Source organism: Scyliorhinus torazame, chromosome 7, assembly GCF_047496885.1.
Source record: "Scyliorhinus torazame isolate Kashiwa2021f chromosome 7, sScyTor2.1, whole genome shotgun sequence".
Lineage (NCBI taxonomy): Eukaryota > Metazoa > Chordata > Chondrichthyes > Carcharhiniformes > Scyliorhinidae > Scyliorhinus > Scyliorhinus torazame.
This window is the reverse complement of record NC_092713.1, coordinates 229,917,277-229,942,085: the sequence shown is the minus strand read 5'-3', so window position 1 is coordinate 229,942,085 and position 24,809 is coordinate 229,917,277. Positions and strand designations below refer to the sequence as shown.

At 47.8% G+C, this 24,809-nt stretch overlaps 1 protein-coding gene across 2 annotated transcripts in view; it reads right to left on the bottom strand.

The window, feature by feature from the left end:
• Positions 1-24,809, bottom strand: part of stk10 (serine/threonine kinase 10) — a 158,405-nt gene that overhangs the window by 71,750 nt on the left and 61,846 nt on the right. For both annotated transcript variants that reach the window (XM_072512129.1, XM_072512128.1), the window contains exons 3-4: positions 11,041-11,089; positions 7,427-7,576 (exon numbers count right to left, since the gene is read on the bottom strand). In XM_072512129.1, the coding sequence (XP_072368230.1) occupies positions 7,427-7,576; positions 11,041-11,089 (199 nt within the window). The remainder of the gene's footprint in view (positions 1-7,426; positions 7,577-11,040; positions 11,090-24,809) is intronic.

The window sequence follows — 24,809 nt, the reverse complement described above, 5'->3', positions numbered from 1 at the left end:
AGTGCTTCCCAGACCACTACCACAGGGACCTCGCCGTCGTCATTGACCTCCAGGTATCACTCGATACACCCCCTCACTCTTGCACACACTCCCTCATCCGCCATCAGTCCCACATCTAATCGCCAGAGTGTTCTCTGCTCCCTGTCCTCTCCTACTTCCAGGTCCACCCAATGTGGGGCATGATCCGAAACCGCTATGGCTGAGTATTCAGCTTCTTCCACCCTAGAGATCAACGACCTTCCTAGAACAAAAAAATCTATCCGGGAGTACACTTTATGGACGTGGGAGAAGAAGGAATACTCCCTAGCCCTGGGTCTAAGAAATCGCCATGGATCCACTCCCCCCATTTGGTCCATAAACCCCTTAAGTACCTTGGCCGCTGCCGGCCTTCTTCCAGTCCTTGAGCTGGATCTATCTAGCCCTGGGTCCAGCACCGTATTGAAGACCCCTCCTAAAATCAAATTTCCTGCCTCCAGGTCCGGAATACGCCCCAGCATCCGTCTCATGAACCCCGCATCGTCCCAATTTGGGGCATACACATTAACCAACACGTCCTCCATTCCCTCCAGCCTACCACTCACCATTACATATCCACCTCCACTACCTGCTACGATGTTCTTTGCTTCAAATGCTACCCGTTTCCCCACCAAAATGGCCACCCCTCTGTTCTTTGCGTCCAGTCCTGAGTGGAACACCTGTCCCACCCATCCTTTCCTTAGCCTAACTTGGTCCGCCACCTTTAGGTGCGTCTCTTGGAGCATAACCACGTCTGCCCTTAGTCCTTTCAAATGCGCGAGCGCTCGGGCCCTTTTTAAATCGGCCCATTCAGGCCTCTCACATTCCACGTGATCAGCCTCACTGGGGGGCTACCTGCCCCCCTCCCGTGTCGACTAGCCATTACCTTCTCTCGGCCAGTCCCATATCCCGCCTCCGCGCTCCCGCTCGCTCCCCCAGCGTCGCATTCCGCCCCCGACCACCTTCTCTTTAGCCATTTCCTTTTGGATTTCCGCAGCAGCAACCCAGTTGTCCCCCCCCCCACCTAGATCCCTATCTAGCTTGATTGCTCCCCCCATATCACTTCCGTAAGTCAGCTGACTTCAACTGACCCCGGCTACTCCCGCTCGCTCCTCGGCCCCCCCGCTGTGAGGGAACTCCCATCCGCCTTGCGCCTGTTTTCCATCCTTATTCTTTCTGGCGCGGGAACATCCCTTTACCTGTCCCGCCTCTTATGGCGCAGCTCCCTTTCCCCTCCCCCTCTCCTTCCCCATTCTCTGACTATGTCCCGCCTCTCCCCCCTGTAATCAGAAGTTCAACCTCTACAAAGTGGTCTAGTGTCACAATTTCCCTCGGTCTTTAAAATTTAAAAGCATTCATAGCTTTTTGGAGGAAGAAAGTTCCAGATTTCCACTACCCCGCTTGATAAAACTGGCTTCGTAGTCATGAAGAATCATTCGTTTTACAAGCAAAATAGCAAAACATGTAGTTTATAGTTTGTAAGACCGGTGTCTGCTTACATAGCTGTAGTAAGGCTGGTCATACAGGAAAAAAAAAAAAGGTGCTGAACCCAAAACGCAAAAGTAGGCTCCAAATCTCGAGCTAAAAGTCACTACACAGCAATGCAAAGGGTGAAAGGCATCACCTGCAGCACAGGAATAATGAATGGTACAGTCCCAGCATCATCACAACACATGCTCAACTTGGCAGACACCGTGCTCATTCAGACCTGTCTCAGCCAAGAAGTGCCCTGGTTTGAACTGGAAACCAGCTCCAGTGATTCGGCATTCCTCACACAACTAAGATGTGCAAGACAAGGCAGCCCCTTAACCATTTTACAGGCACTTGGTGCCCCAGAAAAGAATGAATTCAACTGGAGAAAATGCATTCAATTTTTATGGCAATAATACATAGGCCGGAGATCTGCCATCCGCAGAGTCAGCAGGCAACAACTGATTCAGAATCCCACTGCCATTTTATGCTCTGTCGAATATGGATTGGCATATGATAGGACCTTCACCCCCAATTTGGGAGTTAGTCCTGCTTTGGAAAACTGTCGGCCAATCAGGTTGGCTGGCAGCTTTACAGCAATAGCGCTGCAGTGGCAGGATGTCAGAGGCCACTGGACCCAAGGGGAGGACATCCTGACTCAGAAGGGGACTTCTGATGGAGGTGACCTCCACTCGCCCCCTGCCAGAGATTGACGTTCCTTCATTTTCGCCGCCCCTAAGCTGTCATCCGCCTGCCACACTAAAAATTTAAGGCTCGGCAGGAAATATGCCTTCAGTGGCCAAAACAGGCCGCTGATGGGCCTCAATTAGGTCAAGGGTGGGCTTCCAGTCGGTGGTCCTGCCTACCCCAGCCAAAATTTGCTGCGAAGTCAGGGAAGGGTTAGGCAGGAACCCGAAGGGAATCCCATCCGTGCAATTTTATACTCGCCCCAAACACCACCTCAAAACCCACTGAGTTTGGGAAGGGGGTATAAAACTCTGGCCCTAATCTTTTTAGATGTTTAACCAAAGCAGATCACAGAAGATGATTATGCCATTCATTTCCAAAATGTCTTATAAAATTTACGTAAGTGGTTGACATTTGAGGACATCGCCATTGAACTAAGAAAAATAAAAGATTTGCATTCATATAGAGATTTTCACAACCTTGGAATGGCCCCAAATACTTCACAGCCAATGAAGCACATTTGAAGTTTCGTATTTCCTACATTACAACATTACAGCAGTGACATCAGTCATTTTGCACACGAACAGCTCCCACAAACAGCAATCTGATAACGATCTGATAATCTATTTTACTGAAGCATAAATATTAGTCAGGCTGCAGATAAGAACCTCAGAAAGTGCTGGGAGCCAAAAAAATTAAATCGGCAGGTCTGGCAGAAGCCATAGAGAAACACGTTTAAAGTCCAATAGGATCCTTTGTCGGATTCCAAAGGAGTGACATATTGGACTTGAAGCATCAACAGTGCTTTCCCTCTCCACAGATGCCGTCAGACTGGATGTATTTCTCCAGCAGCTTTTGCCAGAATTCTGTTGCCGAGCACTGGCGGCAGATTTCTCTGGCTCTGCCAGCAGCGCACTCCTACCCACAGGTTTCCTGGAAACCAGACTAGATATTGGAGGACCTTCTCTGGGGTTGAGCAAGGAGAGTGTGGCATCGCTGCTTCCTGGTTGGGACTCTTTGTGATCAGGGGGCAGTCCAGAATATTTTACATTACAGAGAGCAGCATGATGAGGTGGTAGTTGCATGGGTCTGAGTGATTTCCCTCACTCAACAATGGCTACTCACCCACTAGGCAATGCCAAAATACCTGGCATCACACATGACAATCCATTGATCTACCAGCTGAAATGCTTACACCTCTCCCCTCTCCCCCCCTCCCTCCCCCCCCCACCACCATTTAAACTAGCCCAGGACTTTTCCATGATGTTCTGTGGCAGAGCCCGTGATGTCAGTGTGATGGACTTGGCAAGCAGCCAATCAGTGTATCTGGAGTTCTAACGCATCTCCTGCTCTCGCTTGAGATTGGTGGAGCCATTCAGAACCTTCTGGAAGAACGGCAGGTCATGTGAAGAGTTTCATTTTGTCAGTTCTGTGAAAGATTCAGGCTTGAAGCAGCTTTAAGGCTCTCTCTTAGCTGTCTCTCTGCTAGGCGATGGAAGAGATTCCCAGCCAGACCGGTGTAGGAAACTACTGGTTTAAAAGGCTGTGAGCACAGTTTACTCCTCCTTCTGAGTGCTGGGAAAAGCCCAGTGTGAGGACTCTCTTCACCAAACAGCCAGAATCTTTGCACAGAGATCAGACAGGCAGACTGGACATAGAATCAGCTATGAAACTCTCGGTAGAGAACTCCAGTAATATCTCAGGGAGACGGAGGCTATCTAGTGGCTGAAGGATAGAATTGCACTGACCCGAATCCCCTGTGTAAACAGTTTTCTGCATTCGGAGAAGACCGACGCCTACAGAAGCCACAATGTCAGCAGTGAAAATTCATCTCAAAACCTTTCCTCCAATTCCCATTATTTTAATCCTTCCCTTACCCTTTCACCTCGTCTGTCCTGTGTGTGTCTTGGTGGAGGGTGGGACGGGGTTTTGAGAATAGGTAAACTAGAAGAACATTGTTCCATTATTTTCATTATATGTTCTTCTTTTACTCCTTTATAAATAAACAGTGTGATAATGTTTTACTTATAATTCTGGCACCGGTAACTCATTGGTCAGTCAAGGGTTAAAGATATCAGGAAAACACGCAAATTATTGGTTAATTCACTTATGTTGGGACTCCAGGGTCAGGAACTAACTGTGTACTTGCCCAGGGTGTCGTAACAACACCCTTCAAATAAAAAATAGTCCCACCTCTCGGTTGACTGCAAACATCATCAACCACAGCCAGGTAACTGACCAAAGCAGTGAATTCACAGGTTCAACCTTCTACAGAATATCTGGACAACCCTCAAGCACTCGAGGACAGGCCAGGGATGATATGGTAAATTGCTCCACAAGTAGAACATGAGGGACAGCTCAAATTGTGACCGTGACCACCCAAGTCAGACCATTCCACACATACTGAACTTCTGCCCCGATGGAACCATTCCTGGTGACATTACAACTATTTATACTCCATCAGCTGAAACCACTGAGTGATTGTTAACCTTGATTTTGAATTATAATTGCTTCCCCAACAATATGAAAAAAATCTCCAACAGTGAAGCCCGTCAGTACTGCATTGGAGAGTTGCTGAGATTTTGTGTTAGTGTTCAAGCATGTCACTGAGCTACGGTTAACATTTAATAGAAATTGCTTACAAATATTAGAACAGTTGTTCTCTTACATGTGAAGGAACATCAGAAATTGGGTACAGAACATCTTATTCAAAGCACCCAAAAAACAAACTTGACATTTTCATAAAAGTAACTTCTTCTTAAAAGTGCAATGCCAGACCAAACCGCCTCCTCCTGTGGTACGCCATTCAATGATTACAAAAGTGAAGATTTTGAAAGCTTTTTTAAAAAGTAAACCAAAATCTATTTTTCCTTGAGGTCTTGCCCGATCACTTGTTTCCTGTGACAGAGTTGCAGGACATTTAATTCACAAAGTATTTTGAATCTGTTGTGTGAAGGCACTCAGTTCAGGTTCAGTTGAAAAGGGAAAGCCCTGGTTTACAAAAGACATTTTCTCTCCCAACACGTGCGACACTCTGGGTAGTCCAATCAATTTCAGCCCCACTTGACCCAGAGTCGCGACACAATTGAATTAACCAATAATTCTTCTAAAATACAGCCCTTGGCCACCCTAGAATGTAAATTCAAACACATTTACTTTAACTATAATAGAATATGCAGCATATACAATTGGTTAACCATTATCTAATTCCTAATTCCCCACTTTAACCTGCCCCCCACCCTTTACACAAACAAGATAGACAAACAGTGGGGAAGAAAATCAGATGGGCGTTTCCAGCACCTTACTCCGGTTTAAACTTTTCTTTTGAGTTTGCTGTTTTTACTGTCGATTCAGGAATATAGCACTCAGCCTTTATGGAGAAGGAAAAAAAAGCAGATCCCGGTCTTTCGGTGTCCAGGAGTCAAACTGAACTCTTTGGGACTCTGAAAACCATTCCACTGGGACAGGATCCAATCAACACCTGCTACCGGGCTGAGTGCAGCCTTTTGGGCCAATTCATTGGCACCCCAGCTAATCAATCAAATCGAGTCCCAGCCCATCTCTCTCTCTCAGGTGCTGGAAAGTCTGAAGCTCCTGTTCAAACTAGCAGAATATTCTCTCCCGTAACTTCTGAATTCCTCTTTCTCTCTATTGCTTGACGTAGAGATACATGTTCATTAATCACTCGTGGATCAAAAATGATAACGGCAAAATAAAAGAAAGGGGAAATAAGAGAATAAACAGGAAGGACCAATGCACAACGACAGTGCAGTAAAAACTGAGAAAGCAAACAAGCTTTGACCAATCTGTCAGGTTCTTGGCAGAAAGGTTACCCCAGTATATTGCAACATTTTTACAGAGCCCTCCTTTAAAGCCCGTCATTGCTCAATACACAATCTACAATCAAAAAACATTCCTTCCTCTTGGGTTGCCTATATAAACCTGACATGCTAGTTTTGTTTATGGTGCTCTGCAAAAACATACACCTCTTTCACAGGATGATTTTTTATCTAAAAGCCCATGAATGACTATTCAGAATTTTTTTTTTTTAAATCTTTCATGGGATGCGGGTGGCACTGGCTAGGCCAGCATTTATTGACCATTGCCAATTGTCCTGGAGAAGCTGCTGGTGAGCCACCTTCTTGAACCACTGCAGTTGCTGAGGTGTAGGTTACACCATTGCCTCTTTAGGAAGGCAGTTCTGGAATTTTGAGCCAGTGACAGTGAAAGAACAGCAATACCATTCCAAGTCAGGACAGTGATTGTCTTAGAGGAAAATGTGCAGGTGATGGTGTTCCCAAGCATCTGCTGCCCTTGTCCTTCTAGATGGTAATGGTTGTAGGTTCGAAAGGTGCTGACTAAGGAGCCTGGGTGAGTTGTTGATCTTGTAGATGGTACACACTGCTGCAACTGTGCAACAGTGGTGGAGGGAGTGAATATTTCAGATGTGGATAGGGTGCCAATCAAGCGAACTGCTTTGTCCTGGATGGTGTGATGCTTAGAGCGATGGAGCTACACTCATCCAGGCAAGTAAGAGTATTCCATCACACTCCTGATTTGTAAATGGTTGACAGGCTTTGGGGACGTCAGGCAGGCACTCACCACAAAATTCCTAGCTTCTGACCTGCTCTTATAGCATCAGCATTTACATGGCTGGTCTAGTTCAGTTTCTGGTCATTGGTAACACCCGAGACAACAGTGGGGGATTTAGCGATGGTAATGCTATTGAATCTCAAGGGTAGACAGTTAAATCCTCATGTTAGAGCTGGTCATTGCCCAGCACTTGTACAGTGTGAGCGTTACTTACCACACATCAGCCCAAGCCTGAATTTTAATCCAAGTCTTGCTGCATATGGGCATGGACTACTTCAATATCTTTGAGTCGTCTCAAATGGAGCTGAACGTTGTGCAACCATAGTGAGCATCTCCACTTCCGACATTATGATGGAGGAAGGCTAATAGATGAAGCAGCTGAAGATGGTTGGGTCTAGGACTATGAGAATTTCTTGCAACCATCTCCTGGGACTGAGATGATTGAACTCCAAAAAACAAAAACATTATTTGCACTATTTATGACACCAACCAGCAGAGTTTCCCCCTGGCTGCAACTTTGCCCACACATTTCTGAAGATCTGAATGTTTTATTGTATTTTGCACTAGGTTTACAATGTTATATTGCTCCCTTCCTTTAGACCTTCTAAAAGTGCAGACTAACGTTTCATGGAAAACTATTTTAAACAAGCAAATGCCTTACCAAGTTTAACATTGCCATCCTGGGATAGCAAAACATTCCCTGCCTTCAAGTCCCGATGGATGATTTTCTGGCTATGCAGATAATCGACAGCTTCCAACATCTGACGTGCAACAACACGGATCTGTGGTTCAGTCAAGCCACGATCCAATTCTGTGGAAGAAAATGCCACATCACAAATATGTAAATTCCAAAGGAGGAATGAGTGCTAGCAAGGTGAGACAGGTGTGGCAAGTTGGGTTGTGGGCAGGGAGAGAAAAAAAAAAGGATAGAATTGGGAAAAGAGGCTTATGGGATTTGGCTCTTTGGGGCAATTCCTTTCATCATACGTTAATTTAGACCAGGGGAACAAGAGCAGAGTTGTAGTGGCGTTTACTTTCTATCACAATACACCTCAAGATCCTGCACGGTTTTCATGGCAGCAGGAATACTTCTCAACTTCAGAGGTATGTGGCTGCTCTAAATTGGGATGGGGGGGCATGAAGGGACTTGTATAGCGGCCACTTGAGTTTTGACATTACATGGAAGGAATGAAAGAAAGTTCAGTTACAAAAAAAAGTTGACTGTTTCACAGGATTCTGAATGCAGGGGATGATCAAGTAACTATGGCTATTTCACTATTCTCGTTTCACTTCAGGTTTTGAGGATCCGTGTTAACAGAAGTTTGTCATCGGCCAATCGCAAGAAAAAAAGGTTAAAAGTGCAAATTAAAATTGCTGGAAAATACATTTTTTCAAAGCTTTTCATCTTGCACTCATCAAGATACCCATGTCAGGGATTGTATACACATGAGAAGAGAGAGCGCAATGGACTTCGATTGGTAGAAGCATTGTCATGGAGTACGCACCAACTAATGGTGGCTGACAGTTAACTGCCAAGCATTGCTTGAAAACTCAAACTAGGCAGTTTGATGCTGAATGTCAAAGCATTACCCGGAGGAATGAACCAGCAAAAGACTATCACTAATTTTGTGAAGACGAAATAGGCGCAATGTGTATATATGTTCTTTGTGTCTGCAACACCACACTGCAAGCCTGACTGATGCTTTTAAATTGGTTATCAATGTAATTTTTAGCACTGAGGATTATTTAGCAAATATTGTCCAGTCACAAAATCACATCTAATGTTGGACACCGTTTTGAGTTTTGCGCACACTGGCTGATTGGGTATGGTCTCTACCTTGCCCAGTGGAACAGTGGAAGGGATAGGTTGTTTGATATGATCTACCATACCTAGCATCACACCAACACTGAAATTCATATACCGCATTTATCATTTCCATTGAATCCCTACAATGCAGAAGGAGACCATTTGGCCTACTGAATCTGCACCCACGCTATGAAAGAGCATCCTACCTAGACCCCTCCTCTGCCCTATCCCCATAATCCCACCCAACCTCCACATCTTTGGATTGTGGGAGGAAATCAGAGCACCCGGAGGAAACCCACTCCGACATGGGGATAAGGTGCAGACTCCACGCAGACAGTTATCCAAGGCCAGAATTGAACTAGGGTCCCACTGCTAATCACTGTGTCACGTGATACAGGGTGATGGGCAGCATCCTGTAGTGGTGAACACCACACATGTTGCTCCAGCGAAGTAGTAGCATGAAACGGCTAGATTCACCTGTGGCTCATTAAGATACCTTGCCGTCCCAGAGTAATCGGAAGCAGACTTGGCAGTTTTCTGGGCCGAAAGTGATGGGCTTAGGCCTGTTCAGGATTTCGCGTGATATACAGCGCAAAATTATCTGATCGTAAATCTGCAAGATGACTTTATGTGCCACATTTCTGCATCAAGCTTACTTGGTGAGCAAATGGCTTGGACCCGATTTACAAGGTTGCCGATAAGGGTAATCTTATAGCATATGGAACTGTAAGAATCCCAATGCGTGTATTGACCATTGAAGCTAGGCTTGTGGTATATGAATTTTAGTGCCGCTGCAATGTTAGGCATATAAACCATAGGCGGGATTCTCCACTCCCGCGCCGAAGTGCCCACGCCGTTGTGAATGCCGTCGAGGTTCACGACGGCGCGAAACGGCCCCTACCCCGACCGATTCAGGGCCCGATAATGGGCTAGGAGCGGGGCCGCGTCATTTACACGCGCCAGGCCTTGTCGCCACGCATGCTTGGTTGCCGCCCTCTCCGAGTCCGCCCCGCAAGAAGATGTCAGACAGATCTTGCAGGGCTACGGAAGAAAGGAGGTCCTCCTTCAGAGAGGACGGCCCGACGATCGGCGGGCACCGATCGCGGGCCAGACCCCATTTGAGGCCCCCACCCCCCGGTCCGGGATCCCCCCCCCCCAGCGTTCCTGCCGGCAGCGATCAGGTGTGGACGGCGCCGGGGGAACCCGCCGTTTTGGTCTGGCCGCTCGGCCCATCCGGGCCTGAGAATAGCAGGGGTGCCGGAGAATCGCCATTTTGGGTGTCTCGGGCGATTCTCCAGCCTGCGCGGCGGGGAATTCGGCGGGGCCGTTCTTGCCGCTTGGGAGAATCGCGGGAAGGTGTCGGACCGGCGTCGGGGGAAAATTCAGCGACCCAGGCGATTCTCCCAACTGCCGCGGGAGTGGAGAATCCCGCCCCCTATGTCCCAAAGACAGGCAGATATATCAAACAGCAGGTCACTTCTGCTGTTTGCAATGGGAAAACTAAAGTGATCAACATCATATACGATTCTGCAATTGGACAATATTTGCCAAATAATCATCAATGTGCTAAATATTATGCCGACAACCAATTTAAGATAGTCAGTCGGGCTGGCAGTGTGGGGTATTTGCATGTACTGGAAGTTCCCTATACATTTTTTCACGGGGCCCTGCTCTTTGCAGACAGAAGAAACATGTACTTATCGGGTCTGTTTCGCATTCACAAAATAGGTGACAGCCATTTGCTGATGCTTTCCTTAGGGAAATGCCCATCCCAATCAGTCGAGCTGCCTGGTTTAAATTTTCAACCTATGCTTAATTGTCAGTCACTATTATACAGTGCATTCTACATGGTAACACCTCTGCCAACCAAAGTCCACTTGCCAACCAAATCACACTCTTCTCATACAGTATAAAGTTGTTGTTTCTCCTGACATTGGTATTCGTGCAATTCTCCCAATGGTGCAAGTCGAAAAATTGACAATATTTATTTTTCAGCCATACTCAACCAAACAAAGTATCAAATCTTCAGCGCTGCTCTGCACAAGAGTGAGTGTATGGGATCTGCAAAATGCGACACATCACAACACCACCCAGAGTTATATTTGTTCCTGGATTACGGGAAAGGCTATCATGAAGCTTTTGATAAAATGCAAGTAACAAATCAAATATGTATATTCGAATTGGTGACACATTTGGGAGCATTTCAGAGTGTAAAATTACACAATGGAGGAGATTTAGAGACAGCCAGGGAGAGGCAATTCTAGGGTTGATGAGGTCCTGGAGCTCTTTGCAGATCCCATTTGGGGCCCTGTTATTCCACCAGGCCCACAAGGATTCCACAGGTAAAGAAAAACAATTTATTTTTAGAAATTACATGGCTATCAAATTTTCATAATAACCAAGGTTTCAAATATTTAATGTACAAAATAACAGCTTGTTATTCAAATCTTAAGGCACAGAAAGCCTACCCAACATTGTCGCGTCGACTGCGCCACCAAGACAGAACTCGATCATAATCTTTAAAAGGAGAAAACAAAAAGTCAGCTGGGTGAACATTTTGGGACAAAGTGAAGTTTTCTGCAGATATTTTACCACAACATTATTGCAATATATAAATATATATTTATATTCGTATTGGTACATCTCCAACAAACCACATCACTGATCACTCACTTAGGTGAGGATATTATGCAAATTAAAAACTTCAGCTTGACCAGTTGACGGTCACATGTAAGGAAGGAATCATGGTGCCAGACTCTCAAAAAGGACAAGTCTCGGGTTCATAATGTACCTCTGGTTTACACATTCCTCTCCATTGGAGTTAACTGGTGCGAGTTAGATTTGTGCCACAATACATAGAATACTCTCTCAATAACAATAGTGGCGATGAAGGGCAGGAAAGGGGACTTTAGAAAAGATAAGATTGAGACACCATGCAGCATTCAGAGATTAAAAAATTCCTAACCAGTTGGCAAGGCACACAGAAGTATCATGGTTGAGTGCGCAGCCATCATTTGCAGAGAGCTCTCTCAGGCCTGGAGTTCTTTAGCCTGGAAAGACAGGGCTAAGTGATCAGCAATGATCTGTGACTTTGTAGGAGGGAGGGTTATTGGTATGGGTGTTTAAAGAAAGCAGGTGTGAGAACTGAACCCTGTGGGAGTCCATTGTTCACCATGTGTGGACGGCTGATTTGAACTCCCAAGGTACAAACAAAATTGTTCTTTGCTGTTCAGCAGTTGTAGGGTTTTTCCATACAGCAGATGATTTTGGAATATTTCATCAGTATGCCTGCACACCACACTGTGTCATATACACAGATAAGTCACCAAAGGCAGTTCCCATCTTCACGCCTTTCTGGAAACCGGCCTCAATGTGCAAGGTCATGTCCATACTCAGAGAGGAGGAGGGGGTACACAAGGCCTCAAAAAACATGCACTCATCTGAAATCCCATATTCCTACTGGAACACTACACCCTTCAAACAGTAAATGGCCCCACATTTCAATGATGGACATCACCAACTACAGCCCAGTAACTGGCCCGATTGGTGAAGTGGTGAAGTCCTGGGTTTCAATCTTCCACAGAAAATCTGGGAACTGGAGGGCGGGACAGGGAAGATTCCACTTGCGGAGTAATTGGTCATGACGAACTGCTCAAATTGTGACTGTGACCATCAAGTCAAACCATCACCCACATACTGAAATTCTGCTCAGAAGATTCATTCTTGGTGGCATCACAACCATTGAGGGCAGCACGGTAGCATTGTGGATAGCACAATTGCTTCACAGCTCCAGGGTCCCAGGTTCGATTCCGGCTTGGGTCACTGTCTGTGCGGAGTCTGCACATCCTCCCAGTGTGTGCGTGGGTTTCCTCCGGGTGCTCCGGTTTCCTCCCACAGTCCAAAGATGTGCAGGTTAGGTGGATTGGCCATGCTAAATTGCCCTTAGTGTTGGGTGGGGTTACTGGGTTATGGGGAGAGGGTGGAGGTGTTGACCTTGGGTAGGGTGCTCTTTCCAAGAGCCGGTGCAGACTCGATGGGCCGAATGGCCTCCTTCTGCACTGTAAATTCTATGTAATATCTATGTAAAATTCACACTGACAGCTGAAGCCGCTCAATGGATGATTAACCTCGACATTGAACTGTAACTGCTTTCCCAGCCAGATGAATAGAAAAAAAAATTGAGGAGTGGAGAGACACACAGAGGGAAAGAGAACCCAGATACAAGCGTTGGGCGTGTGCTGGATGTAGTAATTATCACCGAGAACAATGGTGGATTTTGAGTTAACCGATTGGGATACAGACAGCTAGTGGAGTTTGGCGAGGCAAGATGCAAGGCTTAGTGGTGGATGAGGACAAAGACTGCAGCAGTATGGATGTGTTGAAGCCTGGAAGCAATCTAGAGAAAACAAGCTGCAAGGTGAAACAGGGGTCCATCATTAGAAGTTGAAGGGTGATGGCAGGCAATGTTGGGAAGGCGAAGCAAGCAACCTTATTTATGGAATCCAGATAGCAGAGGAGGTAGAGCTCAGGATGAAAGCAAAGTTTACAAGTCTCTAACTCGGAGGTGTTTTCTCAGTGCTGGTGCACAATGTGACAAATTCACTAAAATAAATAAGCAAGAATGTTATTTAATTCTTCACCAACCTCATAATAACAGGGGGAGATGGGGAGAGGGGGGGGGGGGGGGGGAGAAGAGAGCCTTAGGGGGAACAGTGTTGGATATTAAAAACAAATTCCCATAAATTCACCTCAAAAATGTTAGACTTATGCAACGGAAATGTTCAAGGTATTTAGGATGCCATGCAAAAAGAAATTTAACAGACTGAACTTTAATCATATCCCATTATAATCACCTGAATGGAAATGCTATCAAAAGGATGACTAGATCTACTTGAAAAGGTAAATAAATAGTATTGGTTGGAAGCTCCCTTTCACTTCTAGCCAACATTGTTGTTATGTTCCAGGACACCAGCTGCAATGACCATTAGGTCTTTTCTTGTCTTCTGGTTCTGTCTTCTAAGTCATTTGCGGCACATCCATCTTTTTGCAGTTACCGGCTACATCCTGATCACATAGTCTTCCTATCAGGTGGCTTGGTTCAACTGTTTTGCAAAGAATTATCTTAATTGCACTGAAGTTCATGCTTAAATGTCACATATCGGTTTATGAAAACTGGAATGTACCTCAGTGATCACAGAGAATATCGCTTTCATGTGCACACTGTTCTCAGTATATCTTTCATTCATATTTTATCAAATGACAAAACAATTGATTTTTTTTTTACTCCAGCAATTCGTAGCACATCAATTTGAAACTCTACTAAAGTCTCTCCAGTATTGAGAAAATGCTGATTTTGAACCTGTTGGAATGGCTAAAGTCAGTGGGATGGCTGTCTGTCAGGTACATGTGAAGCAGCAAGTATAAAAGCATCTACTGATGACACTAGCAAAAATAAAATCATGCAGAAAGTTTGAAAGAAATTCAGAAAAACATGCAAATACACAACATCTGTAGAGAGCATTGACAATTTGTTTTAGATGGCTTATTCTTCATGAATATGCACCCAAAGAATAAAACATCTGCTCTTCCTAGTCATGCTAATTGACCTGCCTAGATTTTTTTCTGTTGGTAATCCTGTGGAACGTTTAGTGGCCCGACCACAGCTTGAAAAAGCAAATGTAAAGGAGCTCAAAAACAGGCATTTCCCATGATAAGAGAACTTCCTTTCATCAAAGCCTGTGACCTCCCCTCCCCAGCAGCAACAAGAACAGTGTTGTGATGGTAAAAAGGCCCCTTTTCCCTTGTTAGTGCTAACAGGACGTGTCAAACATCCTGTCTCGTCAGTATACACCAGCTACCATACGAGTTACTGAAAGTGAAAATAACATACTGCAGTCCGAAATCATGAACCAAACAAAAGATCAGAATTATTGCACGCAAATCGTAACTATTATCTGCCCAAAATAGCTAGTAAATTTCCATGAACTCTTGCATAATGTCAATTTTTTAAAAATACTGCATAAATGATTGGACCACTATAATCAGGTTTTAGATGGTTTACACCTTGACACATCTATCACCACAAAAGGCTTGGCCTATTGCCTGTATGTAGACAAGGATAATTAATTAAACACTCATTCCAGAGAACAAGCCCCTACCCGATTCACATCTAGCATTAGAGAATGGTGAATCCTTACACATCCATGGCTCAAGATCAGAGTTCATACTGAATTGACTGTGGGACCACCCACTTTTGGGGCCGGAGGGGGTTGAAATGGGCATTTTGAAGGCTGTAGTCAAGCTGTTGGTCATCAACACTGGAAATTTTACAACTTAAAGCACTGCTCAGTGCAAGCTGCAGCGACGAGCAACAGTCCCTTGCTCACTTGTGGCATTCAGGAGACATACTGACTGACCATACATCTCTCAGCCTCCAACCACAGCCCAACTCTTGGGAGGTTGCTGCAATAATGACATTTCATTTTTTGTTCGGAAAGAAGACTATTTGAAATCAACATTGCGAGGAGGCATACTCTAGTTCCCATGTGCCACTGAACTCTCTGGAAACAACTTTAATTAATTTTATAACTGGCATCTTACCTAGGATGAATAAATCATCTAAGTAATAAACAAGTAAAGTGTGTATATCACAGCCATAAATTATTTCACTGGGAACACCCAGTTAAGAGAGAAATCAGGAGGGCAAAAATGGGACATGAGATTGTCTTGGTAGATAAGGCAAAGGAAAATCCAAAGAGCTTTTACAGATACATAAAGGGCAAAAGTGTGACCAGGGAGAGGGTAGGGCTTCTTTAGGATAAACAAGGTCATCTATGTGCAGATCCACAGGAGATGGGAGAGGTCCTAAATGAATATTTCTCATCAGTACTTACTGTTGAGAAAGGCATAAATGTTAGGGAAATAAAAAGTGACATCTCGAGGAGTGTACATATTACAGAGAAGGAGGTGCTGGAGGTATTAAAGTGCACCGATAGATAAATCCCCGGGACCTGATGAAATGTGTCCCAGGACGTTGTGGGAGGCTAGGGAGGAAATTGCCGGCCCCCTAGCTGAGATATTTGAATCGTCGACAGCCACAGGAGAGGTGCTTGAAGATTGATGGGTAGTAAATGTTGTGCTCTCATTTAAGGGCTGTAGGGGTATGCCTGGGAACCAAAGACCAGTGAACCTTGCTTCTGTAGTGGGTAAGATGTTAGAAGGTATTCTGAGGGACAGGATCTACAGGCATTTAGACAAGCAAGGGCTAATTAGGGAAAGTCAGCATGCCTTTGTAAGGGGAAAGCCATGTCTCACAAATTTGAGTGAGATTTTTGAAGGGGTAACCAAGAGGTAGAAGAGGGCAGTGCAGCTGATGTTGTCTGCATGGACTTTATATATAAAAGAATGCAAGAGGCATGGTTAGCAAGTTTGAGAAGACACCAGGATTGGTGGCATAGTGGATTGTGAAGAAGGTCAACAGGATCTGGACCAATTGGGCCAGTAGCCGATGAATGGCAGATGGGCGTTTAATTTGGATAAATGCAAGGTGATGCATTTTGGTAGATCAAATCAGGGCATGATCTACTCAGTTAATGGTAGGGAGTTGGGGAGAGTTACAGAACAAAGATCTAAGAGTACAGGTTCATAGCTCCTTGAAAGTGGAGTTGCAGGTGGACAGGGTGGTGAAGGCAGCATTCAGCATGTGAGATTTTATTGGTCAGAATATTGAATACAGGAGTTGGAACGTCTTGTTGAAGTTGTACAAGACATTGGTAAGACCACACATGGAATACTGTGTTCAGTTCTGGTCACCCTACTATAGGAAGGATATTGTTAAACTAGAAAAAGTGCAGAAGATATTTACGAGGATGCTACCAGGACTTGATGGTCCGAGTTACAAGGAGAGACTGGATAGGCTGGGACTTTTTTGCCTGGACTATAGAAGGCTTAGTGCTGATCTTATAGAGGTCTATAAAATAATGAGGAGCATGGTTGACATCTTTTCCCAAAGGTAGAGGAGTCTAGAAGTAGAGGGTGTAGCGCACAATGACTTACGAGAGACGAATAGAGATGAAGTCGATGAGGCTTTATTAAGTGTGACTTGTTCCCCGCAGTTCAGCAACAGACTGGAGCTGCGGGGAGAACTCCTGGTTCTTATACTCCGCCTTCAGGGCGGAGCTAGAGATCAACAGCCAACCAGGACCCGGGATCTGTCAGCCAATGGCATCACGGCTTCACAGTCCCACATGACCCCTAATGCATACTACCACATTCACCCCTTGTTAAAATTGAACCCGGCGGGGTGGTGCTTCGCGCGGTGGCAGGGGTTTACAAGGCTGGTCCTGGGAGGAAAAAACTTTTTGCATGTCATTACAGTGCCCTACACTTTGCCCTACACTGGGCTATGTACAGGGTTTGTGAACTATTTACAATATTCGTAAGAGGAACAGAACCTTCTCGTTATAGTCCCACAACATTCTTGTGTTACACCGATGCCACGAGTCGAGCGGGCGGTCTGGTCTTCCTTGTCGATCGCCTCAGCCCCGGTGGTGGTGCAGGTGCTTGTTCCAGCGTTGTCGTCTCCGGGAGCTTTACGGTGTCTGTTTCACTCCTGGTCGGACATGGGAGGAGGACCGATCCTCCCGGGAAGGGGGCGGTCGCGGGGTGCGCCGGTGGCAGGGAGGGGGTGATCGGTGTCGAGGGGGTGTGCGTGTTGCCGGCGGGCGCCAGGTCTCGCAGGGAGACCGTGTCCTGTCGGCCTTCGGGGTACGCCACGTAGGCGTACTGCGGGTTCGCGTGGAGGAGGTGAACCCTCTCAACCAACGGGTCCGACTTGTGCGCCCGCACAGGTTTCCGGAGCAAGATGTGTCCTGGGGCCGCCAGCCAGGTCGGCAGCGACGTTCCGGAGGAGGACTTCCTGGGGAAGACAAGGAGGCGCTCATGGGGCGTTTGATTAGTGGTGGTACACAGCAGCGACCGGATGGAGTGGAGAGCGTCCGGGAGGACCTCCTGCCACCGTGAAACTGGGAGATCCCTGGACCGTAGGGCCAGTAGGACGGTCTTCCAGACCGTGCCGTTCTCCGTCTCTACTTGCCCGTTCCCCCAGGGGTTGTAGCTGGTCGTCCTGCTCGAGGCTATACCCTTGCTGAGCAGGAACTGGCGCAGCTCGTCACTCATGAAGGAGGACCCCCTGTCGCTATGGATATATGCGGGGCAACCGAACAGTGTGAATATGGTGCTAAGGGCTTTAATAACTGTGGCCGCTGTCATGTCGGGGCAGGGGATGGCGAAAGGGAAACAAGAGTACTCGTCCACCACGTTCAGGAAGTATGTGTTGCGGTCGGTGGAGGGGAGGGGCCCTTTGAAATCCAGACTGAGGCGTTCAAAGGGACGGGAAGCCTTGATCAGGTGCGCTCTATCCGGCGTGAAAAAGTGCGGTTTGCACTCTGCGTAGATGTGGCAGTTCCTGATGACTGTACGGGCCTCCTCCACGGAGTAGGGGAAGTTGCGGGACTTTATAAAATGGTAGAACCGAGTGACCCCCCGGGTGGCAGAGGTCCTCGTGGAGGGTTTGGAGACTGTCTATTTGTGCGTTGGCACATGTGCCGCGGGATAGGGCATCGGACGGCTCGTTCAGCTTTCCGGGACGGTACAAGATCTCGTAGTTGAAGGTGGAGAGCTCGATCCTCCACCTTAAGATCTTGTCTTTTTTAATTTTGCCCCGCTGTGCATTATCGAACATGAAGGCTACCGACCGTTGGTCAGTGAGGAGAGTGAATCCCCTGCCGGCCAGGTAATGCCTCCAATGTCGCACAGCTTCCACTATGGCTTGGGCTTCCTTTTCCACTGAGGAGTGGCGGATTTCTGAGGCGTGGAGGGTTCGGGAGAAAAAGGCCACGGGTCTGCCCGCTTGGTTAAGGGTGGCCGCCAGAGCTACGTCGGAGGCGTCGCTCTCGACCTGGAAGGGGAGGGACTCGTCGATGGCGCGCATCGTGGCCTTTGCGATATCCGCTTTGATGCGGCTGAAGGCCTGGCGAGCCTCTGTCGACAGGGGGAAGGTAGTGGTCTGTATTAAGGGGCGGGCCTTGTCTGCGTACTGGGGAACCCACTGGGCGTAATATGAAAAGAACCCCAGGCAGCGTTTCAGGGCTTTGGAGCAGTGGGGGAGGGGAAATTCCATGAGGGGGCGCATGCGTTCGGGGTCGGGGCATATTATCCCATTGCGCACTACATATCCCAAGATGGCTAGCCGGTTTGTGCTAAACACGCACTTGTCCTCGTTGTATGTGAGGTTCAAGGCTTTAGCGGTCTAGAGGAATTTTGAGGTTGGCGTCGTGGTCCTGCTGATCGTGGCCGCAGATGGTTACGTTGTCGAGATACGGGAACGTGGCCTGCAACCAGTGTTGATCAACCATTCGGTCCATCACCCGTTGGAAGACTCTGTTCGGTTGCCCCGCATATATCCATAGGGTATACCCAGTTTGTGACGCCAAATGGGACCCTTAGGAAGTGGTATAGTCGCCCGTCTGCCTCGAAGGCGGTGTACTTGCGGTCACTTGGGCGGATGGGGAGCTGGTGGTAGGCGGACTTGAGGTCCACGGTGGAGAAGACCTTATATTGGGCAATCCGATTGACCATGTCGGATATGCGGGGGAGAGGGTACGCATCTAGCTGTGTGTACCTGTTGATGGTCTGGCTATAGTCTATGACCATCCTTTGCTTCTCCCCTGTCTTTACTACTACCACCTGTGCTCTCCAGGGACTATTGCTGGCCTGGATTATGCCTTCCTTCAGCAACTGCTGGACTTCGGACCGAATAAATGTCCGGTCCTGGGCGCTGTACCGTCTGCTCCTAGTGGCGACGGGTTTGCAATCCGGGGTGAGGTTTGCAAACAAGGATGGGGGTTCAACCTTGAGGGTTGCGAGGCCGCAGATAGTGAGTGGGGGTATTGGGCCGCCGAATTGGAATGTTAGGCTCTGCAGGTTGCACTGGAAGTCTAATCCCAGTAATGTGGGCGCGCAGAGTTGGGGAAGGACGTAGAGCCTGTAGTTTTTAAACTCCCTCCCTTGCACCGTTAGGGTCACTATGCAGAACCCTTTGATCTGTACGGAGTGGGATCCTGCAGCTAGGGAAATCTTTTGCATACTTGGGCGGATGGTCAAGAAACAGCGTCTTACCGTGTCGGGGTGGATGAAACTTTCGGTGCTCCCGGAGTCGATCAGGCATGGTGTCTCGTGTCCGTTGATCAGCACCGTTGTTGTCGTCGTCTGGAGCGTCCGGGGCCGTGCTTGGTCCAGCGTCACAGAGGCCAGATGTGGTCGCAGTGTCTCAGCGTCTTCTTCGAACCCCGTGGAGCCGTCGATGCTGGGGTCCTTTGTTGTCGCCCAAGATGGCGGCGGGGGTGGACAAAATGGCCGCCCCCATGCATCGCGCATGGCTGGGGGGTCCCAAGATGGCGGCGGGGTGGACAAAATGGCCACCCCCATGCATCGCACATGGCTGGGGGGTCCCAAGATGGCGGCGCCCATCCTCCCCTCGTGGTGGCCGGGACCCAAAATGGCGGCGCCTGCGGGTCGCACATGGGGCGCTGGGGGGGGGGTTGGGATGCGCTGGACTCTTTCTTCTCCGGGGACAGCGGCGACCCCCCAGGACCGGCACACAGCCGCGAAATGGCCCTTTTTGCCGCAGCTCTTGCAAATCGCTGCGCGGGCCATGCAGCGCTGCCGGGGGTGTTTCGCCTGCCCGCAGAAATAGCAGCGGGCCCCCCTGGGATGATCTGGCGTCTGAACCGCACAAGCCTGTGAGGGGGGTGGGGGGGGGGGGGTTTGTCGCAACGGGGGTCCACGGAGCCCAAGGGGCTGCCGCGCGGTCGGGGCCGTACGCGCGGGCGTTTTGCGCGGCCACATCTAGGGAAGCTGCAAGGGCCCGTGCCTCTGAGAGTCCTAGCGACTCTTTTTCTAACAGTCTTTGGCGGATTTGGGGAGAGTTCATACCTGCCACAAACGCATCGCGAATTAACATGTCCGTGTGTTCAGCAGTGTTTACCGGCGGGCAGCTGCAGGCCCGTCCCAAAATTAGCAGCGCGGCGTAGAATTAGTCTAGCGATTCTCCGGGACTTTGCCGTCTCGTTGCGAGTTGGTAGCGTGCGTAGACCTGGTTCACTGGGCGAACGTAGACGCTCTTTAGTGCTGCGAACGCCGTCTTGAAATCCTCTGCGTCTTCTATGAGAGGGTAAATTTCCGGGCTTACCCTCGAATGCAGGACCTGCAGTTTCTGGTCTTCTGTAATCCGGTCGGGGGCCGTTCGGAGGTAGCCTTCGAAACAAGCTTGCCAGTCTTTAAAAACTGCTGCTGAGTTCACTGCGTGGGGGCTGATCCGCAGGCATTCCGGGGCGACCCCGAGCTCCATAATCCTTTAAGCACGCTTAATAAATTCTAGCGCACAATGACTTACGAGAGACGAATAGAGATGAAGTCGATGAGGCTTTATTAAGCGTGACTTGTTCCCCGCAGTTCAGCAACAGACTGGAGCTGCGGGGAGAACTCCTGGTTCTTATACTCCGCCTTCAGGGCGGAGCTAGAGATCAACAGCCAACCAGGACCCGGGATCTGTCAGCCAATGGCATCACGGCTTCACAGTCCCACATGACCCCTAATGCATACTACCACAGAGGGCGTAGGTCTACGGTGAGAGGGGAGAGATACAAGAGAGACCGGAGGGGAAATTTCTTCACGCAGAGGGTGGTGAGCATCTGGAAGGGCTGCACAAGGCAGTGGTAGAGGAGGGCACGATTTGGTCTTTTAAAAAGCAGTTAGATAGTTACATGGGCAGGGTGGGTATAGAGGGATATGAGGCCTAATCAAGGCAAGTGGGACTAGCTTAGTGATAGAAACTGGGCAGCATGGCATGTTTCCATGCTGTAAACATCTGTGACTCTAAAATAAACCGCAAAGACTAACACTGGGCTGCCGCTCACTGTAGTTGGTGGGATTCCCATTGACAGAAATCAGTTACCACAGCAACAGAGAGGCATTCAAGGATTTTTAATAACAAGGACATAGTCACAGAACTTGCACTCAATTATTCAATTGGTCAAATCAGTATGCAGCTGCCGCCCATGTGTGTCTTACAAAACACAGGACAATGGGATGGGAGTAAAGGTACCACAGCTCAGGCAGATACTTCTCATTTGTCTAGTGGCTTGTAGATAAGTAGAGATAAATACATGTTTGGCAATATTATACTACGCATGTGCCTTGGATTAAGATTGCCGATTATACTAATATGTAATCCTAATTCTTAGTTGTGAATGGACATAGATAATTTCTAAACAAATGTATTATTCTGATTGGTTTATGTTAATTACTTGAAAGATAAAGATACAACGACTGGGTATTTTCTGTGATCGGAGATCTGGCAAGCCAAGTAGTTAACTCCCCTGCTTTTGCTTGAATAAAGAAGTTCTTGAAGTGAAACTTGGGTGTCGTCTGGACAGTTGGAAGTGAGGAACAGTACAGTCGAATATGTGAGACACTCCTGCAAGATTGTCTTATTTAGTACAGTAAGGATTAAAAGACGGAGTTAGTGGAGTATGTGACTGTTGCAGTAACGTTTTATTAAAATCCTGGTTTGAAAGACAGCCAGGCTTTGTGGCAACAGTGGTACAATTAAAGCATTGTAAAAATGAAATCATCATTCATTCCAATCATGTATGTTGTTTACCTGAAGTAGAGCCACGTTTCATATAAAGAAGGTTCCCTGGAGAGTAGATAATTAGAGACAGTGGGCGTCATTCTCCGACCCCCCGCCGGGTCGGAGAATGGCCGCTGGCCGCCGTGAATCCCGCCCCCGCTGAAGTCTCCGGTACCGGAGATTGGGCGGGGGCGGGAATCGGGCCGCGCCGGTTGGCGGGACCCCCCGCTCAATTCTCCGGCCCGGATGGGCCGAAGTCCCGCCCAGAAATTGCCTGTCCCGCCGGCGTAAATCAAAGCTGGTATTTACCGGCGGGACCAGGCGGCGTGGGAGGGCTCCGGGGGGGTCGCGGGGCGATCTGACCCCAGGGGGTGCCCCCACGGTGGCCTGGCCCGTGATCGGGGCCCACCGATCCGCGGGCGGGCCTGTGCCGTGGGGGCACTCTTTCCCTTCCGCCTCCGCCACGGTCTCCACCATGGCGGAGGAGGGAGTGACTCTCCCCACTGTGCATGCGCGGGAAACTGTCGGCGGCCGCTGATGCTCCCGCGCATGCGCCGCATTGCCGCGCCAGCTGGCGGGGCAACAAACGCCATTTCCGCCAGCTGGCGGGGCGGAAATCCCTCCGGCGCCGGCCTAGTCCCTCAATGTTGGGGCTCGGCCCCCAAAGATGCGGAGCATTCAACACCTTTGGGCCGGCGCGATGCCAGTCTGATTGGCGCCGTTTTTGGCGCCAGTCGGCGGACATTGCGCCGTTGGGGGAGAATTTCGCCCAGTGTGTTTAGCTTTAGTAAGATGATATAGTTAATAGGAGGAGCATGTGGCTGAAACTGCCAGGTGTTCAGTTTCAGTTCAGTTAAAGATTGGGCTGTGAACAGACCAGCAGCTTCTCTCAAAACAGGGAGATTGGATTTTGCCTGTGAACAGAACAGTCGTTTCTCAAAAGGCTAGCAGGTTATACAGTAGTCTGACACACACAATAATCTGCAGGCAGTTTCCTGACCGGATTTCTCTCTCTCCAATCAGTCTTTTAAAAGGATCCTTATAGGTAACCCTGTGTTTGCTAACTGTATTTAAGAGTGGATTTTGACCAGAGATGGGTTTTGCTTGAATGGAGATAAAAGATAGCAGTAGCGTTTCAAGCATTTCATTTTATTAAGCATTGTTTAACTGGTAACTGTAAGCTACTACTTCATGATGTTGAAGTTAGTAATACTGTGCTAGTATTGTTTTAATATACCATATCCCTATTTGTGTGGGGAATCATTCCTGGAGCTAAGTATTCTTTCCTCACAATCTTACAAATTAAATTAAATATTGGGGTTTCTGTCCGGTATCCAAACAACTGTGTGGTCTGGAAGGGATGTCACCTGAAATACATGCAAAACAATACACCCATACAATGATTAGGAACAAAGAAACACAGGGGTAGGCCATTCAGCCCATCAAGGCTGCTAGATCATGGCTGATTATCTACCTCAGTGCCATTTTCCCATACTATCTTCATATCCTTTGATGTCATTAGATTTCAAGCTCCATCTTGAACATGCTCGTTACCAACTTTCCACAACCTTCTGGGGTAAAGAATTCCAAAGATTCACAATACTGAGCGAAGAAGTTCCTCATCTCAGCTCTCAATGGTTTGCCCCTTATTCTGAGGCCGTGTCCCCTGTTTCTAGATGTCCCCTCTCACCCAAGATAGCCTTTCTGCATTTACCAAGTCCAGCCCTGTACAAAAAATTCCAATGAGACAACCTCTCACCCTAAGTTCTGCGGAATACAGTCTCTGCAATTCCTCAATCTCGCCTCATAGGACAGTCCCATCATTCATGGAATTAGTCTGGTGAACCTCCACTGCATTTTTAGTTTGGGATGCAGAAGACTGGCATCTGTGGACCAGTTTACTGTATTTACATTGCTAAAAGCAACAACTTTTCCCAACATTAGAACCATTCAAATAAGGGTCGACAATTTTACTGTTGAGGAATGGGAGCAATACAAAGAGCACACAGACTCCATTTTTCCACGATCCAAAACTAGAAAAAAAAGTGACCATGTAAAAGTCCTGTGGAGAATGTAACACTTAAGGTACAGGATGCTGATATGCTTGTTACATTGGTTCTTACCTCGTAACAAGGGTGGACCCTATGGCAGTGTTTTGATAGATCACCAGATCAGTTTAAGAGTCAGTTTGAGGCAGTCTGCTATCCAGATGTGTCGCAAGCAAAAAAGGGACAGAAACGGATCTCACTTAAAGACTCGAAGGGGAGCAGACTTAAAAAGGGCCACTCTGTTGAGCAGTGGTGTTCTGCTTGGCACATCCATAGATCTGAAAGTTTGATTTTAGGCTAGTGTTTGAGTGTATTTGGGAATCCAGGGAAAAGGAATCTTGGCAGGTGGGATAGAAACTCTGCAGGTGGGCCATAGACATCTGAATGGGAGTGACATTTGGAGAGAATGAAGGCTGGAACTTCAAATGTGGAAATAGGAAAACCTTGTGAGAAGGACAAAGTTTCTGTAAGATCGGTTGGCTCACCGTGACACAAC